At 36.0% G+C, this 12,217-nt stretch overlaps 1 protein-coding gene across 4 annotated transcripts in view; it reads right to left on the reverse strand.

Moving 5' to 3' along the window:
* The window catches only part of KIFAP3 (kinesin associated protein 3), a 148,425-nt gene that overhangs the window by 42,515 nt on the left and 93,693 nt on the right, over nt 1-12,217 (reverse strand). For all 4 annotated transcript variants that reach the window (XM_046682625.1, XM_046682624.1, XM_046682627.1 and 1 more), the window contains one exon: nt 6,483-6,568. In XM_046682625.1, coding sequence (XP_046538581.1) covers nt 6,483-6,568 — 86 coding nt within the window. The remainder of the gene's footprint in view (nt 1-6,482; nt 6,569-12,217) is intronic.

The raw sequence follows: 12,217 nt of genomic DNA on the forward strand, positions 1-12,217 counted from the left end.
ATATTGTTGAAACTTTGTGTTGTTGAGTTTTGTATTCCCAGTGTCTATATTAGCATCTGGAACATAGTATGTGCTTAATAAACATGTATTAAATGTTTGACAACCAGTAACGTCAGGGGAGGAATTTGTTTACCAACTGGGGAAGAATTTATGAGGTTCTCAAATACTTCACACAAAGTTGAGGGAGTACGAAAGGACAAAAATCTAACTGGGGTTTTAGAAGCTCTCTGTGTAGAAGCTTCTGTTCTCCCCTTCACGAATCTCAAGGCCTGGAAGAGAAAAGGCAATGGTCAATTGCCATATACAGGCATACCTTGGCTCATTGCACTTTGCTTTATTGTGCTTTGCAGGTACTGTGGTTTTTACAAATTGGAGGTTTGTGGCAACCCTGTGTCAAGCAAGTCTGTCAGCACCATTTTTCCAACTGCCTTTGCTTACTCATATCTCTGTATCACATTTTGATAATTCTCACAATTCAAACTTTTCCATTATTGTTATTCTATTTGCTATGGTGATCTGTGATCAGTGATCTTTGATGTTACTATTGTAATTGTTTTTGGGTGCCATGAACCACATCCACATAACATAGCGAATCTAATCAATAAATGTGTGTGTTCTGACTGCTCCACCAACCAGCTCTTCCCGTCTCTCCCCATCTCCTCAGGCCTCCCTATTTCCTGAGACACAACAATATAGAAATTAGGCAAAAATAAGCCTACAATGGCCTCTAAGTTTTCAAGTGAAAGGAAGAGTCACATGTCTCTCACTTAAAATCAAAAGCTACAAATGATTAAGCTTAGTGAGGAAAGCATGTCAGAAGCTGAGATAGGCTGAAAGTTAGGCAACTTGAGCCAAACAGCCAAGTTATGAACGCAAAGGAAAATTTTCTGAAGGAAATTAAAAGTGCTACTCTAGGGGTCGGCCCGGCAGCGCAGTGGTTAAGTTCGCACGTTCTCCTTCTTGGCAGCCTGGGGTTCGCTGGTTCGGATCCCGTGTGCGGATATGGCACCGCTTGGCATGCCATGCTGTGGTAGGTGTCCCACGTATAAAGTAGAGGAAGATGGGCATGGATGTTAGCTCAGGGCCAGTCTTCCTCAGTAAAAAAGAGGAGGACTGGCAGTAGTTAGCTCAGGGCTAATCTTCCTCACAAAAAAAAAATAAAGTGCTACTCCAGTAAACACAGGAATGATAAGAAAGCAAAACAGCCTTATTGCTGATATGGAGAAAGTTTTAGTTGTCTAGATAGAAGATCAAACCAGCCACAACAGTCCCTAAGCCAAAGCCTAACCCAGAGAAGGCCCTAACTCTCTTCAATTCTATGAAGACTGAGAGAGGTGAGGAAGCTGCAGAAGAAAAGTCTAAAGCCAGCAGAGGTTGGTTCAGGAGGTTTAAGGAAAGAAGCTGTCTCCATAACACAAAAGTGCCAGGTGAAGCAGCAAGTGCTGATGTCGAGGCTGCAGCAAGTTCTCCAGAAGCTAATTAATGAAGGTGGCTACACTAAGTAACAGTTTTTCAATGTAGACAAAACAGTCTTCTGTTGGAAGAAGATACCATCAAGGACTTTCACAGCTAGAGCAGAAGCCAATGCCTGGCTTCAAAGCTTCAATGGACAGGCTGATTTTCTGGTTAGTGGCTATGCAACTGGTGACTTTAGTTGAAGCCGATGCTCATTTACCATTCCAAAAATCCTAGCGCCCTTAAGAATTATGTTAAATCTACTCTGCCTGTGTTCTATAAATGGAACAACAAAGTCTGGATGACAGCACATCTGTTTACAACATGGTTTACTGAATATTTTAAGCCCACTGTTGAGACCTACTGCTCAGAAAGAAAGACTGCTTTCCAATTATTACCGCTCACTGACAATACATCTGGTCACCCAAGAACTCTGATGGAGATGTACAACAAGATTAATGTTGTTTTCATGCCTGCTAACACAACATCCATTCTGTAACCCACGGATCATGGAGTAATTTCCACTTTTAAGTCTTATTATTTAAGAAATACATTTCATAAGGCTATAGCTGCCATAGGTAGTGATCCCTCTGATGGATCTGGGCAAAGTAAATTGAAAACCTTTCGGAAAGGATTCACCATTCTAGATGCCATTAAGAACATTTGTTATTCATGGGAAGAGGTCAAAATATCAACATTAACAGGAGTTTGGAAGAAGTTGATTCCAACCCTCATGGATGACTGTGAGGGGTTCAAGACTTCAGTGAAAGAAGTAACTGCAGATGTGGTGGAAGCAGCAAGAAAACTAGAATTACAAGAAAACTAGAATTACTGTGACTGAATTGCTGCAACCCCATGACAAAACTTTAACAGATGAGGAGTTACTTCTTATAGACGAGCAAAGAAAGTGGCTTGAGGTGGAATCTACTCCCAGTGAATATGCTGTGAAGATTGTTGATATGACAACAAAGGATTGAGAACATTTTATAAACTTAGCTGATAAAGGAGTGGCAGGGATTGGAAGGATTCACTAGAATTCTGAAAGTTCTACTGTGGGTAAAATGCTGTCAAACAGCATCGCATGCCACAGAGAAACTGATCATGAAGGGAAGAGTCAATTGATGCGGCAAACTTCATTGTCTTATTTTAAGATACTGCTACAGCCACCACAACCTTCACCACCCTGATCAGTCAACAGCCATCAACATGGAGGCAAGACCCTCCACCAGCAAAAAAAATTATAACTAACTGAAGGCACACATGATACTTAGCACTTTTTAGCAATAAAGTTTTTTTGTTAAGGTATATACATTGTGTTTTAGACATAAAGCTATTGCACACTTAATAGACTACAGTATAGTGTAAAGATAATATTTACATGCACAAAAACCAAACCAAAAAATCTATTACTTGCTTTATCGAGATTCTGGCTTTACTACAGTGCTCTGAAACCAAACTCGCAACATCTCTGAGGTATGCCTGTAATCCCTTTGAAAGACCAAGACTCTAGGATCCTCTCTCCTTGCTTCCCTGCTCCTCTCTGTACCTACCTCATTCCCTGCCTCCTGAAGCTACATATAAGGCCTAATCAGACAGGAAACAGCTTGCTGATGAGGCCAGAGAAACTGCACCACCAAAGGTAATAATCCTCCGTGGTACAAAGAGTACTAGCACTGCATATCTGTTTCAATTCACCAATTGAGGGCTTGGGCCCATATACCTTAAATCAATTCCATAATTTGGGGGACAAGTACTTTACACGCAGAAGGCATATTTCCTTAAGGCTTGCAAGGCATCTAGTTTTTCTTACTATTATTCCATGCTGTCTGTCTTGAGTGAACAAGAAATTTGTTTTCTTAAAGATAAATTGCCTTAAGCTACAAATACTCTCATTACTTCCAAATTTTTTTCAATTTTTTATTATTGTACAACTTGGTTATGTTAATATACCAGGAAATCAAAACCTAATGGTAAAGTCTTAAGGGATCAACCACTCCCATTCTAAGCAGGTTTCTAACAAACTATTTTAGAAAGTTGGTTATTTAGCTATTACTAATGCTAACTGGACAGAGACTTTGCATTCTCTTGACAGCCTATTTCTGGAGTTTCATCATCTTTGCTGTGTCTAATAAAAGTTTCTCCTGTTTCAAATTAAGCCAATTTCCTCTTGTTTTACCCTTCAAAAAGATTCAGGACTAGCAAACAGCACTCTGAGTTGTGATCAGTAATAGCTGAGCTCAAAGAACCAAAGACTGGCAGCTATACCTCAAGTGGATCTGAGAAGCTATCTTTTTACTGATGTATTAAAATGGCCTACTCCTCAAATTTCTCCCAAACAAGGAAGTGCAGGAAGCAAGGAGTGTAACTTTGGTCTGAGGTTAGCTGATAATTAAATTGAGGTCAAATCCAAATAAGTCACCAGAGATTCAGAACGTGGGCAATGTAACAGATGATGCACTTCTACACTAGAAGAGGCAGCTTCCCACTTACTGCACTGTCCTCATCAAGGCCTTTTCAGTTATTGCCCTATTCAGTTAAGTGCCCTGATAGGAACTTTTAAAATGCCAAATTCGGCCATTTTTCAGGATAATCTTAAAGTAAACTATAAATAATAACATGTCTGGCCAAAATATATATAGTCCAAATACATACTCCAATACATACTTTCCACAGTTACAATCCAAACAGTGAACAGATTATCTTCTCATTCCATTTTAAAAATTAAAATGAGCAGAAAATAACATAGATAATTAACTATACCAAGGAAGGGAAATGTTGGTTGAGATATTTAATCTAGATATAAACGTCTCAACTAGGTCTGAGTTTTGGTCTAGTTTAAACAAAACATATTGAGTGACTGTCATATGGTAGATGCTTCATATATTTTTTCTCTAACCCTTAGAAGAGCTCTGCAATCCTCAGAAGCGTCATTGTAAACTGAATCACCAAAAAGTTAGCAAAATGCCTGTGGATACAGAGGGCCAATGTACTAACTCAAGCAATCAGACATCTCTTAGGGGAGCCATACAGAGCTAGCTGATATATACAAGTTTCATTTTGCTGATTCTTCTTTGAAGTCCTCATATCAACAAGGCTCTTTATGAATGTAATAATCTAAAATAATTTTGTTTGTGGTTTTACATGTTAATTCTGACCAGGATTTAAAGTTCCTTCAAGGAGGGTAGGATCAACAAGTAAAATGAAGACTAAAAGTACTCATTGGATCTAGAAAAACGAAGGTCAGGTGACTTTCGTGAGCACCATTTCAATGAAGTAATGGAGGCAGAAGCCAGAGTTAGCATAGGTTGAAAGGAGGATGAGGAAAGTGAAGAAATGAAGTTAGTAATATGTAGAAAATTATTTCAAAATGTTGGTTCTAGAGAGAAGGCGAGAACTAGGACAGTATCTAGAAAAGTAAAGTAGACACAGGGTGGTGATGATTCCTGTTTAAGATGAGAGACTTGAGCCCAGAGTTTAGAAATAATTGGGAATAGAAATTTTTATCTTATAATAAATATACTCATATTTTATACTATATATTTTTATAATACAACTGAGCTGGCCTTTTGGAACTATCACTGACTTCCATTCTAAACCAAACATAGCTAATATGTAAATCTAAACATAGTATTACCTTCCATCTAACTTTTCTCAAAAGAAGGTAACTTAAAAATTATGTTAAAAGCAATTCAAAATAGACTGACATCCCTCTCCTTTCCTTATTGCTTAAGGTAAAATAATCACATACAGAACTTTAAGAAGTTTCTTATTCTTACACTATATATACAACAATGACATTAGTGATCTAATAGAAAATAGTACATGAGTCATGAAATTGTTCTCTAGGAGTAATAAATATTCTATATTCATAAACCCTGTGACCAGTGTGACAGTGTCTTACATGTAGGAAACATCTTGGTGGAGCAATAATTTAATATGTAAAGTTTCCCTGTTTTGATTTAGAGATCAAAGCTAAAATGTCAATGTACTCATTTAGTTTTAAACCAGTGATGATATACCCAGTCAAATCCAAAAAGCAGATGCTATCAAGTAAGATGAATTTCTGAAATAAAATGTAGGAAATTGACAAGAAGGTGCTTGACTGTGATTGCCCATTTTCATAAGAAAATCACTAACAGAAATGCCAACTTAGAAGATTTCCAATGAAGTTAATTGATTCTTTAAAATGTTATTCTGATCTTTCTAAAATGTTTAAGTTAAACTCTGAAAACTACTAAATAGGCTATCTTCAAGAAACTTTCTACAGGGTGAGCCAAAATAAAAAGTATAAATCCAGTTCAAAGAAGGAAGCAAGGAGGTTGTGTGTAGCAGTATATGCCACAAGTGAAAAAGATAGCTAAAGTAATAATCTAGTATAAGGCACATCCCAGGTATGGGCCCAAGTCCCGGCAGAAGACTGGTGTGCAGCATGATTTGTGAAGAAAAGTCCTCACAGTGAGCAAGTTTCTAATACAGGACTCAGATTATCCCTCTGATCACATTCCTCTGGTTATATATTATTTAAAAACTTCTAAAGTCACGAATAACATTAATATTTTTGTGTGATTCATCATTCTAAAGCAACTTACAGAAAAAGTCTATGTATACAAGAAAAACTATCAAAGATTTGAAAAAACAGTTGATATAAGATTTGATTTATTAAAAAAATTTAATGGCCAAACTGCAAAGTTGACTGTGTTGAGTTGTGGCAGAAACTGTCACCAAATTTTCTGCTTCTAAGCAATAATTTCTCTGAAAAACAAGTGATTCTGAGATAACATGTAGACCAGACCTAAAACTCTGAATATGTATAAAATCTCTTTAAGTAAGGAGCCTATACTTAAAAGTTGAAAGCCAAAGGTATTAACAATGTTTAAAAAGTGAATTTAGTATCACTGTATTTTTTGAGCTTTATCAAATACAAATTTGTATTTATACTGAAAGCAAAGTTCTACAGAGGTGTGCAATGTCTTTTTTCCCCCAAAATGAAGGTTATTATACTTTGTATAAGAAGAAAAATTACTTACCGCTATAATATCTAATGTATTATCACAGACCTTTCGGATTTCATTATTTTTATCATGCATCAGATCTATGAGATATGCTGGAGCTTCTGAATATAAGTGGTTAAAGATACAACTGTATTTGAAATTGAGGCTACTCAGTCATATTTAGAAAATCCTGTATTTTCTAAATTTACATGCTAACTTAAAATTTAACTTCAAATTTTAAAATAAAATCATTCATACATGATGACCAGAAAGATTTAATATTTCATTTGTTTAAAAAACAGGGATAACAAGGATAAGAAAGAAAAACAAAAACTAGATAAAAATGAATAAGAAAATAGAGCCAGTAAATCTCAGAGAGCAAAAGGGCATATTTTTGAAAACATGAAAAGTGTGAAAATAACTGAAGAGGGAGCACCAGAGCTGCATAGCTATAAAAGCTTTCTTGATTGTTCTGGCCCTCATAAAAGTTCAGGAAAATTAGTTTCACACTAAAAGAGGAACAGAGGGGCTGGCCCAGTGATTAAGTTTGTGTGCTCAACTTTGGTGGCCCAGGGTTCATGGGTTCGGATCCCAGGCACAGACCTACACATTGCTTATCAAGCCATGCTGAGGCAGTGTCCCACATACAAAATAGAGGAAGACTGGTACAGATGTTAACTCAGGGACAATCTTCCTCAAGCAAAAAGAGGAAGATTGGTAACAGATGTTAGCTCAGGGCCAATCTTTCTCATCAAAAAAAAAAAAAAAAAAAGAAAAGAAAAAGAAAAGAAAAAAAGAGCAACAGAGAAGAATCACAAACCAATTCCCTATATGGTTATCATAAGAAAGAGAAAACAGAAGACATTTTCACATAAAGATGGAAGCTGCAACCTAATAATTCAAAAAGAGACAAAAGAATTTAAGAAAACAGACTATGGATGACAGAACAATATAAATCAGAATTAGAAAACTCAGAGAAATAAAATAATTCAGCAAAGAACTGAAAATAAAAGTAAAAATAATTTCAGGTACTTAAAACTAAATTTATAGTAACACAAGAGTAAATAAAAACAACAGATAAAATTAAGAGAAACAGAAGGTAAAAAGGAAGAAAATCTGTAAAATTAAAAAATAAATGAAAAGAGATTTAAAAAAGATTAGAAAATGACAGTTATTAAAGCCAGGCAAAGAAGATCCAACATAATAGAAATCCCAAAGAAGACAACCAAATCACAGAACAAATACTAAAAGTTATAATTCAAGAAAACTTTCCTGAAATTTTTAAAAAAGGACAAAATTACATACTGAGAGAGCACAATTGCATACTTGGAAAAATCAAGCAAGGATGATGAATACCAAGTCAAATTCTAATAAAACTACTTGGCTTTAAAGAAACAAAAACATTCCCTTTGGTCTTCCTGGCAAAAAGACTGAGACACTTATAAGGGAAAGAAAAGTAAATCGTCATCAGACTTTCTGACAGATACCAATAATTAGTAGACTGAAGACTTCTCACTGGCAGCATTCAGGCCGGAAGACGGTGGAAAAATGCCTTCAAGTTGCCGAAGAAAACAAGTGGCAACCTGTAATTCCATATTCTGCTTAATTATTCTTAAAGAGGACAAACTAGTTATTTTCAAATGCAGATATATTTTATTATTCATGGATATTCACTAAGCAGTATAAAAGAATATAATTCATTATGAAAGAAAATCAACTCTGAGAAATAGAGGAATGGAATTCAAGGAAAAAATAGTAAAAGAGGAAATGGGTCAAGATATTGTAAATCCTAAATAAGCCCTGGTTTTTAAAAGGCAATAATTAAAATAATAATTAAATTTAAAATGCTAGAAAAATGTTATAAAAATAAGGTAAAACTATTACACTTAACAGCAAATAACATGGAAGATGGAAATAGGGACATTAGACTTACAAGGATAGATACATTCCTTTAGAACTTGGTGATAATGCATGTTGAAATTTGAGTTTTAACTCTCAAAAGAAGTGGAATGTGTAAATGACAAATAAGTAGGGAGAAAAGGAAGAGCAAAGAAAAATCAATAAAGAAACCTCAATGAATCTAACAGAGGCAGTGAAGCAAGAGAAAGTTTTGATCTCCAATACTTCTAGTCTGCCTTGGTTAAAACCATACTTGAAACAGAGGGCCAAGGTTTCTACCAAGAAACTCTAGCATGTGTGCAAGCAAATGATATTCTTTGTAGCAAACGACATGCTTTGTAGCACTGATTATAATCCTAAAAAAATTTTTATTGAAGCTGGCCTGGTGGTGTAGTAGTTAAGTTTGTGCACTCCACTTTGGCAGCCCAGGATTAGTGGGTTTGGATGCCAGGTGTGGACATACACACTGTTCATCAAGCCATGCTGTGGTGGCATCCCTCATACAAAATAGAGGCAGACTGGCACAGATGTTAGCCCAGTGACAATCTTCCTCAAGCAAAAAGAGGAAGACTGACAACAGATGTTAGCTCAGGGCCAATCTTCCTCACCAAAAGAAAAAAAATTTTTTTTATTGAGTTTCATAGCAAGTGGCAAAGACAGAGGTTAACCCAGATCTTCCACTTGTCAGTGTTACTTACTAGTTTTTTGGGGAAAAGAAAAGATATATTTAAAATGTAGAAAAATATAGCTGTGTAGCCTCTGGAATGTATTTTTTTTAAATTTGAAAAGAATATGGTGTTTATTTCCTGTCTTCTCCCCAGAAATGTAAGTTCCATTCGGGCAAGGACTTTGTCTATTTTGTTCACACAGTATCCCCAGCTCTGAGAGCAAAACAGGTGCTCAATAAATTGTTATTTAATGAATAAATAAATAAGAACTACTCTACATATTCTACATGGTTTTTGTGAGGATAAAATGAAAATAAAATTCTTAGGAAAATCTTAGAAATTCTCAGGGGGAATCTAAAAGGACCTAGACAAATTTGGTTTTTTTTATTTCCCTATTGCAATTGTTGGGATTATATGAAAATTCATTATTACAATAGCATTGGTTCTCAATTTCAGGTTCTCAAATCCTATGAATTGTGCTGAGAGCCATTTTTAATATTCCAAACATCTTAATATAAATCATATATTTACCTAAAATAAGTCTACACTAGCCATCTCCAATGTCAAGTTTCTCTCATTCTGTTTAAAATTATATCAAATAATACTGATCAAATTTTCTAATTTAAAAAATAATGGGAAAAAGAAGTGATTTCTTGTCTAATAAATCTCTATTTAAAATATTTAAATACATTGCTTTCATAGAGAAAATCACAACAAAATGCTTAAAATTATGGTGAAATATTTTAATAATAATTTTTAGTTGCCAGCCCTGGTGGTCTAGTGGTAAAGATTCAGTGCTCTCACTGCCTTGGCCCAGGTTCGTTTCCTAGTCAGGGCACGCCACCCATCTGTCGGTTGTCATACTGTGGCGCCTGCATGTTGCTGAGATGCTGAAAGCTGTGCCACTGGGATTTCAAATACTAGCAGGGCCACCCATGGTGGACAGGTTTCAGAGGGGCTTCTAGACTAAGACACTCTAGGAAGAAGGACCTGCCACCAACTTACGAAAACACTGGCCATTAAAACCCTGTGAATAGCAGCAGAGCACTGTCTGACGTAGTGCTGAAAGGTAAGAGGATGGCTCACAAAGACCGGACAGAGTCCTGCTCTGCTGTACACAGGGTCACTAGGAGTCGAAATCAACTTGATGGCATTAAGAACAAATTTTTAATTATGTGACAAAATACTTAAGAAGACATAAATGTCACTGACATCAACAAAAATCCTGGTTTTTGAAGATCAAACTGCTGGGCAAAAGCACTTCAGCAATCTTCATCCAATCTTAAGACGTGGATGAAAGCATCAGATCTAAGTAGTATTCCTTGATGCTTTCGTAAAAATTTTAATTCACCACATGTTTTCTCTCTCATTCTCAACGTTCTCAACATGTTATACTGTTCAGAATAACTATTTAAGAAGTACTGACTTCAGGTTCAATAGCTTAATAAAAACCGAACTTGAGAAAAAAGGAAAATAAAGTTACATTGAGAAGAAAACTCATATGGAATGGGTCTTAATACTGTGAGCTTTGATAATAAGGTCCTGAGAGTACATGTGAAACAGACAGACCAGAGCAGAGACAGTAACACTTATCCACCATGTGTCAGGCACTCAGCAGGAACTTTACATCATTCTTCTTTGTCTTCACAAAAAACCCTACGAGAAGGCATGTAAACAAGGGTTGTCTTTCAGAGAAGTTACCCAGGAAAGCTATACTTTCATTTTCATGTTTTTTAATACGTGTTTCTTACAGTGTGTTCTATAGTTACATAAATATTCCATATATAAAAATATCCTTTTAGAGACTCTCAACCCAGAAAAGCATATTAAAGGTTCCAAGAAGACTCTGTAGCAAGAAAATCTATTTAATTCAGGGTTTCCCAAACTCATTTATTACAAAACCTTTTTTCATTAATCAACTATTAATACTATAGTAATATGTTCCATGGAACACAGCCAGGAAAAGTTAATTTGTTTCAATGATGTTAACATGGCTCAAAAGTGTATTTGGAATTTATATTCCTGGGAGAGTTAGTTTATAGGCTACATTTAAAAACTATTTATTACTACGATAAAAGGTGATCTCTCACTGTAGCTGATAAGGCAAAACAGTATTTGCATTTTGGTAGCTCATATCAAAATGGGCATTTCTCAAGTAGACTTGTTATTCATCAGACTTGATTCTTGGAGACCTTATATAGTTCCAGAAATTAAACTTGTCTTCCAAAGCAAGCCAATTTTCCTCCAAAGATGATACTTAAAGCATGTGTTATTGGCTTTGATTGTAATACCAGGGGAGTTTCAAAATGTTTTGAGCAATAGTCTATCATCATTGAAGAGAAAAAAGTCTCCCAAGGCCTTAATTTTAAAAGGGCATTAACCATTTAGATACATGAGTTCACTGAGCAAACGAGTACTGACTGCATGCTAGGTACTATATTAAGTTTTGGGTATAGATAAAAATGAGGAAAACAAAGCCAGTCCTTGAGCTTGAGGAGCTCAAAATCTTTTGGTAGAGAAAAGTACATAAATACATAATCTAAAGTACTTTATTAGAGGTGAAAATAAATTACTCCTACAGGGAACGAGGGAGGAACAGGATTAGAAAGGCTTATCTGAGAAGATAGTTGATATACTTATCTTTGATGAGCTGAAAACTGTCAGGTAAAAAAAAGGAGAGAAATGCATTTGAGGTTGATAAGGCACACAAAGAGGCAGTAAGTTAGGACAAGGTGGGTCATATCTGATACACGAGAAATTGGGTGTGCTAAGACAAAATTATATATCATAAGGTTATAGGGGAAACTTTGGGAATATAGGCTAACATCAGGTTTTGAAAAGCTATGTATGCTAAGCAAAAGAATTTAGATTTTTCTCATGGGTAATGAAGGATTTTATGCAGTAGAGATCAAAAGCAGATTTTTTTTTTTTGTACATAAGCAAGCAGACCATCACAATTAAAAAAAACAAAGATGGGGCTGGCCCGGTGGCGCAGAGGTTAAGTGCGCGCGTTCCACTTTGGTGGCCCAGGTTTTGCTGGTTTGGATCCCGGGTGCAGACATGGCACTGCTTGGCAAGCGATGCTGTGGTAGGCGTCCCACATATAAAGTAGAGGAAGATGGGCATGGACGTTAGCTCAGGGCCAGTCTTCCTCAGAAAAAAGAGGAGGATTGGCAGCAGTTAGCTCAGGGCTAATCTTCCTCA

Source organism: Equus quagga, chromosome 13 (genome assembly GCF_021613505.1).
Source record: "Equus quagga isolate Etosha38 chromosome 13, UCLA_HA_Equagga_1.0, whole genome shotgun sequence".
Taxonomy (NCBI): domain Eukaryota; kingdom Metazoa; phylum Chordata; class Mammalia; order Perissodactyla; family Equidae; genus Equus; species Equus quagga.